Raw genomic sequence first — 19,899 nt, 5'->3', positions numbered from 1 at the left:
ACTTGCAAAGCTCCCTAAAGAGGATTACTGCGTACACGCATGAGGCTGAACTACCTAGGCTACCTAGCTGCTGGGGGGACTTCTAAAGATGTGACATTCCAGTCAATCTAAATATTGAGGATACTCAGTAACACAAACTTGGCATGACAGAACAATTAACCCCCTTCTAATTACTCCACTAAGCATAGCCAAAAGCAAAGTGCAAGTCTAGAAAGAGAACCCTAGCTCTGCTGAGATAAAAAATAAACTGAAAATACATTAACAGTCGTAATACTTTATTTTTGTTTTAGTTGTAAACAAATCTTGGTCAGTAACAGAGAAATTCTTTTAAACTGGCAGTGTTCAATCCCTTTTTCCTGCTCAAAAATTCAAAGCCCCTTGATAATTGCACTATTTATGACACAATGTAATTAATCGGGGTCAAAATTCCAGTTCTGCTGGTACAAGAAAGATCCTACAATTCCAGATGAAGAACATCAAATTACACCAGACACTACATAAAGTGCATCAGGTACAGTGCAAAGAGGTCAGGAAGAAAGGCAGGTAGGGAACTGACGGGCCTGCATGGCAAACTCCACTCTCAGTGCTCTGCAGCTGATGGAACACGGGCAGAACAGGGGGTGTTACAGCAATGCAGATGTGGATACCCACACACAGTAGAATCTCCTCCCCATAATCAGAGATTTAAAAATTACTGAAGCCATAGGTAGTGTCACGTTTTAGGATTAGCCTGATGGCTGTAAGCTGATGGAAAGCTAGGTCAGTCTGGCCAAGGAAACAAAAGCTTTCATTAGTACTGCTCACTAATGAGATAAAGCAAATCTGTGGTCAGGGGATTCTGAAAGCTGTATGTGGTCATTTCTGCTCTAGCGAGCAGAGCAGAGCACCTCCAAAGAGAGGTGTTTGTGTCAGCTCTTCAAACCCTGAAGAAGATGGACCAAATCCTTTCCAACATCATGGAATTCTGTTCTTTCATTATAGTGAGCTTGGGGATAGTGCAAAACTCTTACTTGATAGTCTTAATTATTTTATATACTAAAACTATTTACAATTACATTACTCTTCAGAAAACCTATTGTTTTTTTGATGTAAACAACTTTTTAATGAGAAAGTGAATTAGTTTTCCTACTTCTTGTGCTGAAATACATGTAAACAGCAAACACAAACTCTTGGGTAACACCATGTTTTGTTCTTTTTCTTCTGGAGGTCCTACTACTGTCTAACACATTTTTGCCAGTTTCTCATGTCCCAATACTAGTTGTAGAGAAGCAGCTACTTTTTTTCAGCATCCCTGAACACAAACATTGCAGGAAGATTGCTGCTTTTTTTCATAAGACCAATCAACCTAACACTTCGAGAGCAAAACCTGTCAATACAGGGCATGTCCAGTTGGGTGTTCTATTGTACTTGACAGGGACAAATTATTCTGCTAATAAATAAATACATCCCTATGTGACAGGGATGTTTAATTTTGCCACAGCTTGCTCTATATCCTTATTCTTTGCCATACCTGATGAAAAACTGTGGAAGTTTACTGTCAACTATTCAGTCATAAAGCTGCATCGCAATGATTTATTGGGTATTACCAGAGTAAAGAAAGAGGCACATGATTTTTCAGCTATTTTAAAGGCTTATTTTCCCTTTGTACTCCCCTTACAGCATATGCCCTTTATAACTTCATTAATCTAGCTGGCACTAGCCCAAGTGCCACATCTATGGCACACATCACACAGTGTGACTGGTAAGTACAAATCTGCCAAAAGAATCAGTTCCTACCTTTTCAAACAAACAAAAAAAAAACTGGGTACAATGTACTGGGCAGGGGGGGATAAAAAAGAAGTAGCAATGATTTATCTAGAGGCTTAAAAAAATCTGAGTTTTAGTCTTTGTAACGAAAGAACTTTGCAATCTTGAAAATTTTTCAGGAAACATCACAAAAATTTTATACTCTAGGCTACATTGAGTTGATAATTTTTTCTGTCCTCTCTACACATGTTTTCTGGATTAAAAATAAAACACCTATTATTAAGTCCAGTGCTTTTCAAAAAATATCAACTCCCCGCAAAAAATTAAAAGCCAACAAAATCCAAAAACTAAAGCTGAAAACAGAAGTGCTCTCTTCCATACATCTAAATCCTTGCTTGTTCAGTTTGAAACTGGCCCCCTCGCCCCATCAAAAAGAGAGCCAAAAAACACCCTGAGGTAGTGACTGTTTGTCAAAATACAGGACTGGCACTTGTAATTTAGTTCCCTTCCTTTCACCAGAGGCACATTAGCAGCATCCATTTGCCACCGACATCAGTCAACAGAGTTCCATTTTACCCAGAGGCTGCTGAACCAGCCACCTCTGAGCTGTCTTGAAGCCTTCTCCTTCAAGTATGACGGCAAATGTCAGTTACACGTTACTTCCTAGAGCCCTGGGGAAGCCGATTTCTCACCTTGGGCTGGTGCACGGAGAGCCACTGGGCACAGATGGCCTTGACGACGTGGTCACCGCTGCTCTCAGCCAGCTGCCGCACGTGCTGCACGAGCTGCACGGCCCGCGCCTTCTCCTGCCGCACCGACACCAGGTACGCGGAGCGCAGCTTGTTGCACATCATGTAGGCCTGGATCTGAAGCACAAGAGGCAGGCAGAGCCTGGTCAGAAAGCTGTAGCAAACTAACTGGACAAGCTCAAGCAAGGCCTCACGGGAAATACCCAGTTCAGAAGCATGTCGTACGAGGTAGCAGCACCACATCACCAAACACAGCATGGCATGAAGCAGATCCCAGTGAAAGAGATGAGCAAACAGGTGTATTTTATTAAGTTTGTGTCTTGTAGACACTCTTTACTGTTTGACCATGAAATTAGTATCAGGAATCCTATCTCATGCATTAATTACACTATCCTCACAGCAAAGAGTCTGAATCTGTCATTTCTTCCACTGCTGGTTCCAGAACAACTCCCATCTTTCAGTGATAGATCTTACAGAAAAGTAGAATTAAAAGCCCATTTTTCAGTCTGCCTACAACAGTGAGTTTGCCATTCAGAGCAGACAGGAGACTGTCAAAAATCTTTAGATTTTATTCCCAGCTATGCCACTCAGGATCCACAACGATCCCCAAATGCTGAGTCACAGCCACTTCTACGAATAGGCATCTACAGTTCTCCATGGCTTGGCTGGCCGGTATGAAAACCAACAAAGAAATAAACTAGTTTAGGCTTCATTTCCTCGAAGAGAAAAACTCTATCAGAAGCTGAACAAGTTTTATCATTTAACTCTCCACCAACAGGGAAATAGTATAATCCTGAATTGGTCATCATTAGCTGTCTGCCATTACTAGAAACCTACGTGCACCTATGTGAAAAGTTGAGTAACAAACCAACAAACCCACCAATGTGCCTTTCTGAAATACTTTTCCTCCCACTCTAACAAATGCCCAGCTCTCACCCTGAGGGCTCTCAGGAAACTAATAGGGATAGTCCCAATTGATACCTGTATGTCACAGCTTTACACATGTCACAAACACCATGGCCTAGAGGAGTTCACTGTGATTTCTACAATCTAGGAAGTAGCCTTCAAAAATCTTATTTGCATGAGGATGAGAAAGAAGATAGTGAAAAAGAGCCTGCAAGCTGCAGACCAAGACTGGGCTGTTGAACTCTTGCTACTGTGCTTTTACTTACCTTGTTTTCATCACTGTCCATATCCTGAATCAGATTATCGAGATCCTGTATCCAAAGAAGGGAAAAGGTGTTCACACTTAAAGTGATAATAGTCTGAAAAACTTTACCCCATCAGAGATCAAACCCCTGTGGACAGGCAGGGCTGCTGAGATCACAGCAGGTGCTTAGACTGTCCCAACTGCAAGAGTTGCAGGTGTAGGAAATACAAAAAAATATTAATTCCTTTCTTTAACCACAGCTTTTCCTGCCTGCCATCTCTGGGGGATTCCTTAGAGAACACTATGAATATCTCATGGACATGGCTTGTGTTGCATGAAATGAATTTGTAGGTTCCCCACATCCCTGCAGGAGTTACTCCATGGCCCACCCTGACCCAAAGAGTGGACTGCATGCCCTAATCTAATTAATAGAACTAGCAGAGTGCATCTCCTTCCTTCACTGGGATGGAAAAAACACTGTGGTAGGCAAAGGGAATCACAAAATTGGTTCCTTCTGAGGCAGGAGGCTTCTGCCTCCATGCATCCTCTGTGTCAGCCAGGGAAGCCTCACTGAAGGGAACACCTCCTGCTGCAATCAGCAGCATTTGACAGGATCTTGTAAAGCAAATGTTCTGTCCCCCACAATGGGTATCCATTTGGGAAGTGCTGGGTAGGAGTGTGCTATAGCTACTTATGGTTTCCTCTCAGAGTATCTTGTACAAGGCAAACCACACACTCCCACCTTGCAGTTATGCCTGCAGCATGGAGCCAGAGCATTCAAAGGACTCATTGAAAGAGCAGTACAGCAGGCCTCCCTGCAGCCTGAATGGTCTATATCCTTTTTACTTCAATGGTCTATATCCTTTTTACTTCAAAAGGGACACAATGCAGGACAGAATTACCTCAGCAGGAATGTTTTTGAACTCATTTAGACAGTTAAGGATAATGTTATCCCCGTCATTTTTTGCTGCCACTCCAGACTCATTGACACACTTCAGGAGCTGCTGGATCTCGCTGTACTTCTGCTGCTTCACCAGCTGCTTGGCCACTTTGCTGTACACTTCTGTAGCCTCCAGCTGGAAGTCCTAGAGGTAGTTGGAACATCAGAGCAACACGTTGAATGTTCTCAGCAGGTTTTCTCAGAGGGAGTCTACACAACTGAGACAGTCTCTCCTCAGGACAAAATACCACACCACACTCCAAAAAGTCAAAGCTGTTTTGGGAACCTCTGATTTTCCACTCATCGCTGCTCAGGGTTGACTTAAAGGGTTTTTTATAACCCGACTTGTAAAAATCAATCCCGCTTAAGAACAGGAGTGATGTTACTGCCTTCTTTTCAGGAGTGCCAAAAAATCAGTTTTGTTTCTTCTGGCAAAAGCTCTTTCCTAGATCCCTATCGACTTCTCCCTCACTTAGCACATTCCCACTATATTTCTCCACCCCCCCCCACCAGCAGTCACCCTTTGGATACCCCAAACAGGAGGCAATTGACCATCGTACACCATCCACATGAGGGAAGAGATGACAAAAGCTGTGAACTGATCCTGCAATGAGTAAGTAAAGAAAAAAAAGGATGGAAATGGAAGTGATAGGCAGCTGGACTCACTGCTCTGTTTTTACTGGAGGTAGTGGCTGCTGCTTAGAAGTGCTGTTTTTCTAAGGCTCTCCCATCTCCCTACAAACAGGAGTTCTGCCTTGTACACCCTGACCTGAAAGAAGGAGCAGGGCCTGCTACATCCATAAATATTCTTTCAGTGTGCCACCTCTGTCCAAAAGTACCCTGCTCTACTGTCTGGGACTATATGGATAAGAAACACTCAGAAGAGTTTAGAGGCTCATGAGCTATGCTGACTGATAATCACTCAACTTCTACCCAGACATGAGGAATGAGAGGTCCCCAGCAAGAGTTTCCAGTTAATTAATTTTGCTCTCAAATCAGGAGAACAGAACAGAGAGAGCAGCCCTGGCCTTATTTATTCACTGTCTTTACATGACTGTCATGAACTGCAGAGAGCTGCCACGTGAGAGGTCTCTACAAACATCGATGACTGTGGCTTGCCAGAGTTCAGACACTGAACAAGATGCACAGCAAAGGAAAAGCTCTACTTCATTCCTGTGCAGGACCCAATTACTCCAGAAATGTCCTACTGAAACAGCATCTTAATTTCTTTACCAAGCTTCCACAAATACATGGACATGTAAGACTTAAACTTGTGACTTTCCTCTTAACAAGTTTTGCTTTCGAGGGGATTAAAATACATTTGGGAGGAAAAAGGCTTTTGTTTACATAATTGCTGCTTTCAGGAGTTACTTTGCATTAATATTGGTTGTTATATCAAGTTTTTCCATACCTGGAGAACTCTAAATGCAATCCCAAACCCCTCCTCAATGTTTTTGCCTTCCAGTATGACCTGAAAAGAGAGGCACAGACAAGTCTGGGAATTCACATTCCTTTTTCATTATGTACAGTTAAATAATATTAATGGAAATTCCAGATTTTGCCCAGAGGCCAAAATAAAATGCATTACTTCAACAGAAAACAGCACCATCCCAAGAAGTACAGCAAATTATAGGGTCTATTGTCACACACTGCTTCCACAAGGGGCATTAGGCAATTTACAGATGGAGATGAGCCAAAGTTAAGAATGGTTAAAATTATATCAATATTTGCCTTGTTTCCAAATATAAGGGGATGCACAGTCAAAAGGAATATTTACTATTTGTATGTTAGATGCTCTGTCTCTGAAAATTTGAACTTTGAGGAGATGAGCTCCAAGTTCTCACTTGTTGTCTGCTACTCTGAGGAAAAACCTGAATTTTTCCTAAATGATGGGTTGCATTCACGTGTAAGTAACCTGCCCAAAAAAATTACACGAAACTGCTGCAACCATCAAATGCTTCAACCTGCATTACAAGTTAGTATTGTTGATGAAAAATAGAGCTGTGTTCAAAATAGCAATTAGTACCTTGCAAGCAACATCCATTTTCATGTTATTGTTTCCAAAGAGTGTGGGCAAGGAGGAATCTGTCATTTGAGAGGCTCCTGAGCTCTCACACTGATGTAGGAACTTTGTTACTTCCATCTGCAGATCAACTGTATTGATGTGCCTAGATAGTGAAAAAATTCTGACTTCATTTAGTAATAGGGAAGGTGTCAATTATTATTTGTATGAACTAATTTCTTCAATACCTTTCAAAAGAAGACATACTTATAAACAATTATTTTAGTTGCTTTTTGACTTTGTCTATTGTACAAGTCTGTAGCAATATTACTTTTCAGATCTGTGCACTTAACATACATCACAAGCTGCAGATGAGCAATTATTCACATTATTTCAAAAAAGTGAGCCAGAGAAACTGGATCCCCAAATAAACATCTGTTCCTGCTTTTTCACCTCATCACACACACACACCTCTCCAGGTTTAAGTTAAGAATCTAGCCTAAAAGAAAGAAAGAAAAAAGCCCCTAAGAAAACCAAAATATAAAACCCCAAGTACAAGAGAGATCTGGCTAAATTTACACTTGGACTTTTGAATACAGGAATCCAGTTATCTCTGGCACCTATAGCTTGTACATAGTGTAGTGTTTTGAGTTAACCCCAGTAGACAGTGAAGCACTACAAAGCTGCTTGCTTTCTGGAGAGGAAAGCAAGAGAAAAATTAAAAAAAAATACTTGTGGACTGATGTATAATTGTCTAAGCATTGTAGGGTTCCTGTTTGTTTTTTTAAACTGAAGGAGGGTAGTCTAATACACATGCATATTTTTGGTAGAAACAACTGCCCATCTCCTGATTTGGATTGTTGGGGGGAAAAGCGATGGGAATCTTACACTTGTAACTACATAAAAGCAGATTTGGGTCAAAGACAACCAGTAAGTGTTAGCTAAAGCCAACTTAAATGAAACAAATAAAAACCCCGAAGTCTAAAGCCTGAATTTCACCTCTCCTAAAACTTAGCTTCTTGTTTATAAATACCTCGACACATCTGTAGCAGACATTTTCTTCCGAAAAGTGAATGCCATTTTTTTCCTTCCTGAACTTCTTGAGACCTCCTGCAGATAGACTTTGAGATGGTCCTTGATCTTTAGAAGCCACATCTGTTTTCCTCCAAGTTCAGTGTAAGACTTTGCTCCATGAGTGAAAAATCTAATGCAGGTCATTGCAGCACGGACATGATCCTGGAAGAAATGCACTCACCACTAAGATGGACCACAGGACCCCACCTTCAGTAATCACTATCTGCACTGAAGGGCTCACACAAAGCAGGCAGAGCTCTGTTTTCTTTAATACAATATGCCAGAGCCATGACATCAATCAAGTCAGCTTTAGTAAGGCTCAGGCCTTTCTATGTTTTCTAAGACTGTAAAGAGGCAAAAATGTACTTTTCCAGCATGCAGGTTTAGACCAAAGTAAATAACCAAAAGTCTGCAAGTATTCAGCATTTCATTGAAAGAGATGGCACTGTCCCTCAACTTACCTTCATGAACTGTTGCAGTTCATACAGAATATGGTAATAGTTCTTTCTTTGCAAGTATTTGCAGGCTGCAATCAAGTAGACTCCCCAGCTTTCCAATCCTGGATCAATGGTTTCCAGTAAGTTCTCCAACATATGCAGTTTTCCACTTTCATAACTTGGAATGAAGATCCCTTCAATAAACACTTCTGATGGGGATTCCTACACAAACAGAAAGTTGCTTAAAACAAAGCCTCTGTAGCTTATTTTCCTTATATAATATAAAGGCATATGAAGCGACAGAGATCATAAAATTAATAAATAATTGACACTGGAAGCAATTTCTGGGGGTTATTTTGCTCAAAACCCCACTCAAAGAATGACCTCCAAGTTAGGTCATGCTGCTCTGGACCTGTCTAGTCAAGTTCTGATCAAGACAAAGAAGAGTGATTCAACAACTTCCCTGTGTCCCTGGTCCTGTGTCCAAATATATGCACCAAAAAAACCCCAAAACAAACCCTAAACCTTCTTCTTTATATCCAGTTGGAATTTCTCTTGCTCCCTATTGTGTCCACTGTCTCTTACCCTTATACTGGGCACATAGGAGATAAGCATGGCTCTCTTTTTGCTATAATCACCCACTTGGTAGCTGAAAACAGCACACACAGATCTTCTCTTGCCTTTTCTTCCAGCAGGAAAAAGCTAGCTCTATCACTCTCCTCAAGTATCAGGTGTTTCAGGCCCCTAGACACTTTGGAGGCCTTCAATTAGACTTGCTTCACTTTCACAGTGTCTGTTTTGTACATGGAAACCCAGGACTGGGCACAGTTGTTCAGGTGAAACCTCACAAGTAGTGACCTGAGGGGGATATTTACTCCCCTTGACCTCTTGACTGTGGTCTTGCAAATGCAGCCTCATATGTGCTTCTTTCCACAGTAACATTAATATGTGTCAACAGGACCACCACAAAAAAAAATGTTTTAAAATATTGATATGAAATTTTTGAATCTTTTTTGTATCTCAGAGTAAGAGACAAGTGACAAAGTCTGTACACATAAAATGTCTCTAAACAAGCAACTGCAAAATGTTTAGTCAGAAGCTCAGTACCTTACAGCTTTAGGGGAACAAGCCCTCCTCTCTGGTTTGTATGATTACTACCAGTTCCTTGTCCAAAACTTCCACATCAAATTGCCTGTCTAGAGTATTTTCCAAGTCTGCTACTTAAGAGGTGAAATTATGTCACCTACATTGTAAAAATATGCAACTTTTCTTAAAAGCAGATTTAAACTGATGTAAAGGATAAATTTAAAAAGGTAACTCAATATGCAGATGACTGTAAGATGTTAGAATGACTGATGGTACAATGAGAAAGCAGAGTGGATAAGGCAACTTTGTTTTCTATTAACAAACCTCATAACCAGATAATGGAAGTTGCTGTTTCAAGTTGTACATTCTCAATGAGTGTTATTTCATATAACAATAATAAAAAAATCAGTAATTCAAACACAAGCACAGCAACTTAGAAAAGGAAACTCTCACAAGCTGGTGAGATATAATGGATTCACATCTCCTAAGAAGCACCCTTAATGTCTTAGTAAGAACCTGGAATAATTTCTAGATTTAATTGTAGTTTAGCACCAACAGAACTGTTTACTCCAGAGATACATAAGTCCTGTTATATTATGCAGTTTCCTTAAGTGAGAGCTGGAAACCACATTTTGGGTTCCCTAGACTTCTGTCCTCTGTATTCCCTTATATTCCTAATGGTTACAGAAGTGCAAACATAGGTGATCTGACTCAACAAACAATACCACGAGACAGAGACACAGGGATAGGGAGTAGTGTCTAATGTTATCTACACCCTGGAATTCAAAATTTTCCTTCTCTCTTCTGAACTCTATGACAACAGTCCCAGGTTTTCAACTTTGTAGAAAAAAAGACAAAGTGCTGTTGATACAGGACCTCTATAAAAAGAACCAAAACTGCATGTTCTCTTTAGATCTGTATAGATCAGTGTTGCTCTTCTGTCTCCCTGAATTCCTGTCAGTCACTGGATAGTTTGTATAACAGCATTTCAGGACCTTAGCACACTCCTGTGCAGAAAGCCACCCAAACACTGCATGATGCTCATTGCTGCTTTTCAAATTTCAGTTTTGGTGATGAAAATTGAATTACTCACCTTATTTAGCAAGTGAAGCAGTGCTTCTCTCATACAGTCATGCCTCATGTAAAAGCTTATTATTGCCAGATTAGTGCCGTAACTGTGTAAATAGAACAAGCACTCCTGATAATAGCTGTTGTGTTGAATCTTCCCCTCACACATCATCTCCAGGGACAGACTTCTTGTTCTCAGTGTTGCTTCAAGTTCCCTCAATGTAGCAAAGTAATCATCATCCTACATTAACACAGAGAATCAGTGATAGGTGATTAGCAAGAGAAAATCTTTTTCTCAGATAGGTCTTGTCACTCAGCCCTGAAGAATTTCTTTACTGTTGTTTTTAAAGTAGGTATTGCTTCAGAGGGGTGAGAATCCAGCAATGCTTTTTATAAACACTAGACTGGAACCCTGCTATCAACAGATGTGTTGAATGTTGCTGTACCCAGCATAGCTGTTTCCAAGGACAGGTAGAAGGCTTACTTAAAAAAAATTCCAGTGTCAACAGCTACTTCAACAACCCAGTTCAAAGAGGTTTTTTTATTCTCCTAAAATATGTACTTCGTTTTTCATCATCATGATTATACAGTTATTGAGGACAAAAAGTAATTTTTTGGAACCTAATCAGAATTTCAAACCATTTAGTAGTGGTTTTTGATGAGAGGAGTGGGAAAACATTTGGAAGTCTTTGGACTTCTGTAAAGTTACCAGAGTTTCAGCAGAACAATTGCATCACTGCAGCATCACAAAATATTGCTAAGATTGAGTTTACCTTCCTTAGACTGTAGTAACAGTACATTATCCAGTACGGCCTATTTTCCCCCCACAAAGTATATCCCAAATTGCTATAAAATCCTACAATCTCTCCGGCACCACTTCAATGTGATGAAACAGCTAACAAATTTCTCAACAATATTCAGTTTGCAATACACAATCATGACAAAGAAGGAAAATAAACACCCTAACACCTGCTATGGTAACATGCATTGCTGTAAGACATGTACTAAACCATAATTACTTGGCCTTGCCATAGCCCCTCAGAGTAGACAAACAAGATTCTTACTGTGATGAGTACTGGCTTCACTGTGGACTCCAGGTACTGTATCACATCCTGGACCAGCCTTGAACCATGGTTCAGCTGGTTGAGATCCATGGGTGGCTTTAAACATCGGTTAAACTTCTCTCTTGCTGAAGTTAAATTTCCAGCTTTAAGGCAAGCCATGCCCCAGGCATGCCACGCTCCACCTGGATCCAATCCAGATTTTGTAGAAACCTAAATTCAAAATCATTTGTTAATATTACAACACAGTCCCAGTACAGCAAATAGGAAAAATGGCTTATCACACAGTCTGTGATTCTGACCTTTCCCATCCTAGAGCATGTTTCCCATTAAAAACAACCAGCTAAAAAAACCATATGAAAAACCTGTGCTGATTATTTCCACATTACTGGCACTAAAGGCCAACTACCAAAACAACCACGATCTCCAAATGTGGAAGTATTTTTTATTGTGTAAGTTTAAACTACTGTTTATCTGGGAAATTTCAGTTCATGAGTTCCCTCCACCTGTGTTACCTCTATAGCTAGTTGATAGTACTCTGCTTCCAAAAGCTGATTTCTCAATCTTGTTACTGCCGCTGGGAGAAGGATCTGATCCAAAGACGGCACTGGACGGTAGGCAGCAGCAACCAAAATATTCAACACATCCACTTTGCTGATGTAACTAGAGGTTAAACAAAATTATATGCTTTCACTATTACTATACTTCAGAGAGCTTTATGCAAAGACAACTCTTAGGACAGTGTTTTCTAATCACCAGTACACCAGGTTTCTCTATCCATCATACTATCCCTTCAGAGTATTTGTTACTGTTTGGGGTTTCTTTGCCATGTTCAGTGTAACATGCTGACTGAAGACACCAGCTGTATCTTACCAAATCAACACAGTACATGTGAAATTTATATAGCACACCTGCCACCTCAAGCTCTGTAGGACAAAACATGAAGAAGTGCAAAATGTTCATTCTCAGGAAGCAGAGGTTTAAATCCTGTATTAAAATACAGATTGAAAGGAGACACACAACAGCATAAGTAAAATATGTACCCATTTCTGTGAATAATTTCTTCTAGTCACAGAATTCTCTCAGTAATTGAGCAGTCATATTACTTGAACTTATCCTTTTTGAACTTTCCCATTATTCCTGCATTAGGAACTTCTCATTTGAACTGGTCCACAGTACAAACACAAAGTAACCCTTCCACCTCCACTCCTCAATGAAAATAGATCATCTTGACAGTACCACAATACATCCTAGTGAATATCTGATTAGAGTCACCTGTCACAGAGGGCTAGGTCCTGGCTCCTTCCAGCTTTTACAAACATCATTTTAGCACTGAAGAGCAATTGTTTCATGATGTCCACGAGGAGTCCAGCATCCACCTCAGGATTAGTGAGCCCTTGGGACAACCTGCAGCAGTGTTCTATCAGCTGGTGGCCACACACTATGCTGTCACTGTGCAGGCTAAGGATGGCAATACACAAGGAAGAGCTGGGAGCCTGACAATTTGAGGAAAGACAGATAAATATAGGTATTGAGGTAGTTCTCCAGTGAACTGCTTATTGGACTATATTGGACTCTCTCGTGACCTCACCTGCTCATAATAAAATTCGCTGCGTACAATTTCATTCTCCTCCTCATTCAGGGAAAAAATCCATTCAAGATCAGTTGCCTTGGATATTCGTACCACTGCGGAATATTCATTATTAGAAGTTTCTACAGCAAAAAAGAAACCACCAGGTAAAATCATTGCACAAGAAGCAACAAACCCAGCTAAGGACACATAATGCAGAATGTTCCTATTGCTCAAAAAAGTCATCTATAGTCCTCTCATTGTGCCGTTTCCTGCCAGCATCACATGTCCAGCCCACATCACAGAAACATTTCCTTCCCTCAGCAGGCTGCCACAACATATCTAAACATACTGTCACTGTTACCAAAAACTGGTTCCAGTAACATATTTTCAAATTATTTTTTAACTCTTATACTACTGGGCATCAAGCACGGCAGCTTTCCCTCTTTAGCCTCCCTTTAGGCAATTTATTAAATATTTCTGAGCAGGAAGGAACTGGAAATATGAGAGCAGTGGGTTTCAGCTTGAAGGGGAAAATAAAAAACAGTTGTAAAAGAAAGGTAAACTGACTTAACCACCTCTATGCTCTTTTCAAAATTCAGGTGATTTGCCCATGGAGTCCATGAGCTTTAAGCCAAATGATTTTAAGAAGACCTAACTCCTAATGTAAAATTTTCTTATAAAATAGTACTGCAGAAAATTGTAGTTCTGATCAAATGATTCAAGAAATAGAATTTCTGTGAAAAGTAGTTTTCATTCCTCCAGATTAAGGAAATACTTGTTTTGAAACTTGTAACCCAGAATATACATATATGAAATACTGTCATCTGAGTGTAGCTGAAAGTGCACAAGCCCTCTGCTGATCAAGTTTGTGACTGCAGTTCCAAAAAACCAATGGCCAATCTCACAATGCCAAGAAATGGAGAATGACAATTTGCTATTCTTGCCCCTGATCAGCTTCCTCTGAAAAAAAAACAATTTAGAAAGTCTCAAATCGTACTCATTTAGAGTTCACATCCCTTTTTGGAGTGTTGGGTAACTCTAAAACTGTAGGGTGAATTTAAAAAAACCCAAAGCAACCAAACCAAAACTCAAAAACCCCCTGCACTTTTCCAAGTTGAACTGGAAACTGAATTGGCACAAAGACTAGGCTAGAAAATATTTGATAAGCCTTCTCCACAGTCCCCCCAGATAAAATAGAAAAGCAAAATAAAAATAAAACTCTTTCCCTCTTAAATCTGAGGATTTTCACATTTTTCTTATCCACTCTTATTGAATGGTTCACACAGGTCCAGTTATGTGCAGCAATGCTACACAAAAGCCACATTTCAGCTGTTTCAGTTTTGAAACAAAGGTAACATTAAAGCAAATTTCCATTAACAGCGGGACAAAAATTCTCAAATAGCCCATTATACTTTAAAAAGGAGCAAATAAGAAAAAAATATTCTTATTTGCTTTGTTATTACACAAAAACAAATACTGCACCATGTTTCATGGTACTGTTCTAAGCACTTCAACTAACTGTGTCTTGTTCTGACAGAATTTCACATCAGTGTAGGAAAATTTCTCAATCACCCAAAACACTAAAACCAGTAAATACCTCCTGAGGAAAAATGACAGAGAAAAAGTCAATTAAATTTTACTATTATTCCTGAAGCTTAAGATATTAGATTTGGAAACTGAGGCACCAAAATGCAATTACTCTTTTCACACAATCAGCACAGGAGATGGAACTCAGGACACAACCAGACTCATGAGAGGGGCCTCATCCTGTGCTACCTCTTGGCAGCATGAGGTATAAAACACCACAGCCCACTGCACTGGTACTCAGAATAGTACTGTCATGGTTTATAAAAAGAGGATCCCTCAGCACTGCTCTGTAGTGAGCTAATTAATTCCTACTTACATTACTGCCTCTCACTGACTGTTTCTAGAATGAAAAGTGGATTCTCCAACTCTTCTTCAGTTCCTTTCTATAGCACCCATACAACGAATTCAATATTGGCTCAGATATCTCTCCTAAGTCTCAATTTTCATTCACAGAAGTTTGAAATGCTTAATTTCAGCTTCCACATGCAAAAACCATCAGTGATACTTTGTTACTGAAATTTTGATCACCCTTTAGCTGCAACTAGGTATATCAGCTTCCAGTATCTAACTGTTAATAAGGCACTTTAAAAAACTGAGGTTTAACATTACTCCATTCCTTACCTTCCACTTGGTCCTGATCTTCTTTTCTGCTGTAGTAAAATGACAGAAAGAACCATTATGCCTATTCCAGCACATTGGGGGAAACATGGTTTTAAGGCAGATATCAACATGGCTACCCTCCTCAGAACACTGTTCTGTAAAAATCCAACACCTATCCCTATCTGTCCTTTTCAACACACTGCCCTGTCCCTAATCCCTTCTGCTTGGAAATCTAAGATTCTGCCTTTGTATTGTTGTATTTCAACTGCACTAAGTATTGGCTCTTATGACCTTCTGTAGGAACAGCACTGTTGCACACATCATAAAAAAGCAGACACTGAGAACAAGAACAGCCCAGTATCAGGACATGTCAGAGCTAAAATTAAGTCTTTGGTATCCAACTGTCTGCCCTTAGAATTTAGCTGGGTTTGATATACAAACAGGGAGAGTATTAAAAACCCCAGACAATTAATTAAAACCTGGCAGGTGGTATTCAAGCACAGTGCTGAGTGCTGCTGGTCTAATCTGGCAATGTAAGCAACCATTCTGACACAAGCGATTCAGCTGCAAATGATTGCTTGTTTTTTCACAGGTTCCTCTTCAGATCTGCACAGAATTGCTCCTTTCCTAGGAAGCCTGCTGATACTGCCATAGTAGGTACTGCTGCCTGGAGGCTCGATAGAAAAAGGGGAAATGAAAGCATAGCTGGAAAGGCTGCTCAAGGTCACAGAGAGTAAAACTCCTTTCAGCTGTACTTTTCACCAGCTAGCCTGTGTACACACCATGAATTTCAGTCCAATTCTCAGCTGAAAGCAACCATATCATGAAAATCTGTCATCACAGCTGTCCCTTTTATTAAAGGCAGTTTCAAAGCTTATCTAATCAGAAATTTGCTTTTTAATTCCCAAAGGTTCAGGGAGCCATAATTAAGGGATTATGGAATAACTAAAACACTGATATGTTCAGCAGAGCTAGTAAACATGCAGTATTAATCCAGAAGTTGAGTATACTGCAAGGAACTTTGTCACACTGTAGCAATTTGTGCTATGTTTTACATCAAAGCATTCAATTCTTAGATTAGCGATTAAATGATGCTTAAAGAATTATTGATACTTAAAAGAATTAAAGAATTTGTTGCCAGGCCCTCCAATGTTCTATCCAATCTGAAAAGTAAAGTGAGGCATAAGGAACATTCCCACACCCACCAAACCCGAAAATCTCAACAGCTGGAGACCTAATGGCAGATGTTACATTATCCAGATAAATCCAAATGCTTATGTCTCTCTAATTCCATTCATGCACTCTGCTGAAAATTGAGGAGAACTAGGACAGAAGGACTTACGTGCTTGTGTCTTGCACCAAGCCAGGCACGTTTTCTCTGTTGTAGTAGCTATAGCATTGATCACACACACGAGACAGATTTTCTCTGCAAGCTTCTATTTCCATTTTCTTGGTGGAGCAAGAGCTGCACACCAGCCTGCCACAGCGCCTGCAGTGATGGCGCCTGTTAAACTAAGCACAAGAGGTCATGGATGAGCCCCAAAGAGAATTTACTGAAGTCCCCTCCTGTGTCTCTCTCTACTCATGAGTAAATTTATTCCATTTGAAGAGAGGAAACACCATGCAAGATAAGGCTTTTAAGAACTATACAGTGATTGATTCTCCCTGCTAAAATTCCTTTTTGAAGAAAGCATAGCAAAGGGAAAAAAAATCAAACCCCAAACCCAGAGGCCAGTATTTAAAATACGTTTGCAGCAGCCTTGGGCTTTCTATTACTTAAATTATCCCAGTTTTGCTCATAAAGCTAATTAAATCATGTCCTGTAAAAGTTAATAGCTCTAGACTGTTTTTCCTGATACCATTGTAGAAATTTCCAATTTCAAAAGCAGCAGATACTTTTGAGAAGACAGTACTATTTCTAAGCAGCAGAAGATAACAAATTGCCAACACACCTGCAAAACTAAAAATTAATATTCTCAGAGCACCCATGCAGTTCTCAAGTACTCTGTGAAACAATAGTTTTTAGAAAAGTGTAACCAACAGGAAAGATTTCATTTTCTATATTCATAATCTGAATCATATAGTGATCATCTTATTTCTTTTCTTGCAAGCAGAATCAACTAGACAGCCTTCTGGAATATCAATACTGCTGTTGTTACACATGTTTGAGATCCCATAATTGTCTTCTCTCTGATGACCAGATTTCATTGTTAGGCTCTATCACTTCACAGAACTCTGCAAGGAGCTAACTGTGCCAGTCTCCTTGACCACTCTATATAGAAACCAATGGTTAAGTACCAAAGGACTGGCAATCTTGTTGGGCCCATGGTGATGCAGACAAACCTGCTGAAGTAGCTCAGGTCTTTCAGGAAACAGACTATGAGGAAGTGCTCATATTAAGGTCACAGTTCTAAGAATGTCTGTACTTCCATTTTTGCTCCTTACCATAGTAAAGCGCTCGGTTTTGCAAACCATACATATCGTTTCAGTGTCATCAGGTATCCATTGCTGCTTTGGTGGTGGCTTCTCAGGAGGCACAAATTCTTGAGGAAATAAATTCTGTGGCAGACTTCTGTCTCTGGGACTTGCAGATATGGTTACACCTGAAAATGAGCCAGGCCAAGAAAAACATGGAATAATGGGATTTAAGCTGTTTAATAGAGTCTCAAGTACCAGAAAACACTACAGACTCAATGAGGCTGTAAGATCTTTCTGCTTCACAAGATGACTACTATCATTATCTTTCAGCTAGGCATGGCAGAATAAAACTGTATAAGGAATATATATGCTTTAAACCTAAAATTGTAAACTTATAGTATCTCAATGCTGACAAGCAAGAGAATGTACTTATTAAGAGACCTTTTCCACAACCATTAGAGAGGTATAAGACATGTGGCAACATCTGTTCTTGTATCACAAGCAGAGACTTGGAGGAGGAAGAAAAAAATACCATGGTCACTGGATACCAAAAAGTAATACAGGATAAAATAGAATCTTAAGTATAGCCAGTGCTGACATTCCTGAAGACTGGGAGTTTCCTTTGTTATCTCAGGGGAGATGTGGTATAGCTAGCAACAGCCTAGCCCTCCCTATTCTGCTTGCCTCTTCAATCTACTAAGGGGAAATCAATTCACAGAGGCAGGAATTTACATATGGCCTTTGGCATCTTCAACCCCAACAACGAAATACTCACTGAATGAAGTTTACAGTATTAGATAGGCTTTTAGTTCATATGAAGTGAGTCAGTTACACTACAGGTTAATTAAAAAGTTCAATATGTCACTGCACCCTGCAAGCCACCTTCTTTGTACATGAACATTAAACTAAAGAAGAACAAAAATCTCCATTTCACTAAAGCTAACTCATTCTCATTCAAGTAGAGACCAGATTGCAAACAAACATTAAAGGACCATGCATTCAAGTTTTTTAACAGGACAGAGATATTAGACTGACCATTATAAGAAAAAACTGAAGAGCTACACAGCCCAGTACAAAACACTGCTGTCACTTGATGCAAGCAAGAAGAGCCTTCATTTCAGGATACAGAAGCAGGAAATATTTCAGACACCCTAAACTGTAGATCAGGATATCATTCTGCAGCTCTAGTCCAGGCCCATCACTTGCTAAGAATCATCACCCTTTGAGGTTTGAGGATATTCTGTTAGTCTTTCCCTGAGAGCACACAGACTGTGCATCTCTTGCATGAGTTACTGAAGAGAACCTGCAGAAGAGTTTCTAGTAGTTTCTTAGCTACAAATATTCTCCAGTCGTTCTGGCTTAAATTACTTAGTTTCCATTTTTTTTTGTGTCTGAGGACTGTGAGTGGAACCTCTCAGACAATACAAGGTGTGCTATTTTCCTCAGGTCACAACAGCGATCCTAGGGGAAAAAAACTTCCGAGGACTGTAGAATGGCATACCCAGTGAATGAACTGGGAGAAAATGGCTGGGATGGGTTGATCTCCGCTGGAGAACAGGCTGGGCATTGGTCAGCGCAATTGTATTATACAGCATTTGTTGTTCTTGGGTTTTGTTCTTTATTTTCTAGTTCTCTCATCCCCCTTTTCACCATCATCATCACTATATTTTACTTCATTTCAGTTATTAAACTGTCCTAACCTCAACCCACAAGTCTAACCCTTTTCCAAATCTCCTCTACATCCCACCTGTGAAGGGGCAGGTGGGGGAATGATGAAGCAGCTGTGGTTGCTGCTGAGGTTAAACTCCCAACAGGTACCAAGGTCTTAACCTTACCAGTAAAGCCGACAGGAGATAGTTCTGATGATCCTGATTTAGACAATGCTTCGCACTCCAATACCTGATTGAGACTTTCTTGAATACGTACCAGAGAATCTAGGACAAAGAGAAGAAGGAGGAGAAAAAAAGTCAGAGGACAATACTGGTCAATATATCTACCTGTTTTCAAGAAGATTAGAGGAATCCATTCACAGGAGTATGTAAGAAGGTCAGCACAAAGCAGGGCTATGTTTTGTATGCAAATTAGTCCACAGCAATTAATGCCAAACTGTATAAAATTCAATTACCTAAAAAACAAAGAAAGGGATCCTAATCAAAACAAGGGAGTAATGACGGCTATAGGAACAATACAGTAGAGATGTGAAAACAATTGGTTAATACAAGATGCTCATGGCAAATATTAAATGCTTCACATTGCAGTGGAAGGAACACGCATACTTGCAAAGTTATAGACCATTTGGCAAGAAGAGATAGATAAGTCTGATGCTTTTATGTTAGCAAGAGCAGCATCTTTAAATCACAAAATGAAAAATTAAACCAACACTTGGAAACTGGCATAATGCAAACTGG

General features: G+C 39.9%; 1 protein-coding gene across 3 annotated transcripts in view; it reads right to left on the bottom strand.

Annotated features, from left to right (window-relative positions):
- Positions 1-258: 258 nt before the first annotated feature.
- The window catches only part of ZFYVE26 (zinc finger FYVE-type containing 26), a 47,824-nt gene continuing 28,183 nt past the window's right edge, over positions 259-19,899 (bottom strand). For all 3 annotated transcript variants that reach the window (XM_068193154.1, XM_068193155.1, XM_068193156.1), the window contains 16 exons: positions 19,327-19,425; positions 17,519-17,676; positions 16,416-16,585; positions 15,095-15,123; positions 12,905-13,026; positions 12,589-12,809; positions 11,829-11,976; positions 11,317-11,526; positions 10,278-10,493; positions 8,123-8,320; positions 7,621-7,823; positions 6,612-6,753; positions 5,997-6,056; positions 4,548-4,730; positions 3,668-3,712; positions 259-2,612 (listed from right to left, as the gene is read on the bottom strand). In XM_068193154.1, the coding sequence (XP_068049255.1) occupies positions 2,403-2,612; positions 3,668-3,712; positions 4,548-4,730; positions 5,997-6,056; positions 6,612-6,753; positions 7,621-7,823; positions 8,123-8,320; positions 10,278-10,493; positions 11,317-11,526; positions 11,829-11,976; positions 12,589-12,809; positions 12,905-13,026; positions 15,095-15,123; positions 16,416-16,585; positions 17,519-17,676; positions 19,327-19,425 (2,414 nt within the window). In that variant the 3' untranslated portion in view covers positions 259-2,402. The remainder of the gene's footprint in view (positions 2,613-3,667; positions 3,713-4,547; positions 4,731-5,996; positions 6,057-6,611; positions 6,754-7,620; positions 7,824-8,122; positions 8,321-10,277; positions 10,494-11,316; positions 11,527-11,828; positions 11,977-12,588; positions 12,810-12,904; positions 13,027-15,094; positions 15,124-16,415; positions 16,586-17,518; positions 17,677-19,326; positions 19,426-19,899) is intronic.

Source organism: Anomalospiza imberbis, chromosome 6 (assembly GCF_031753505.1).
Source record: "Anomalospiza imberbis isolate Cuckoo-Finch-1a 21T00152 chromosome 6, ASM3175350v1, whole genome shotgun sequence".
NCBI classification, from domain to species: Eukaryota; Metazoa; Chordata; class Aves; order Passeriformes; family Viduidae; genus Anomalospiza; species Anomalospiza imberbis.
The sequence above is the reverse complement of the archived record's forward strand: the minus strand, read 5'-3'. Positions and strand labels throughout refer to the sequence as shown.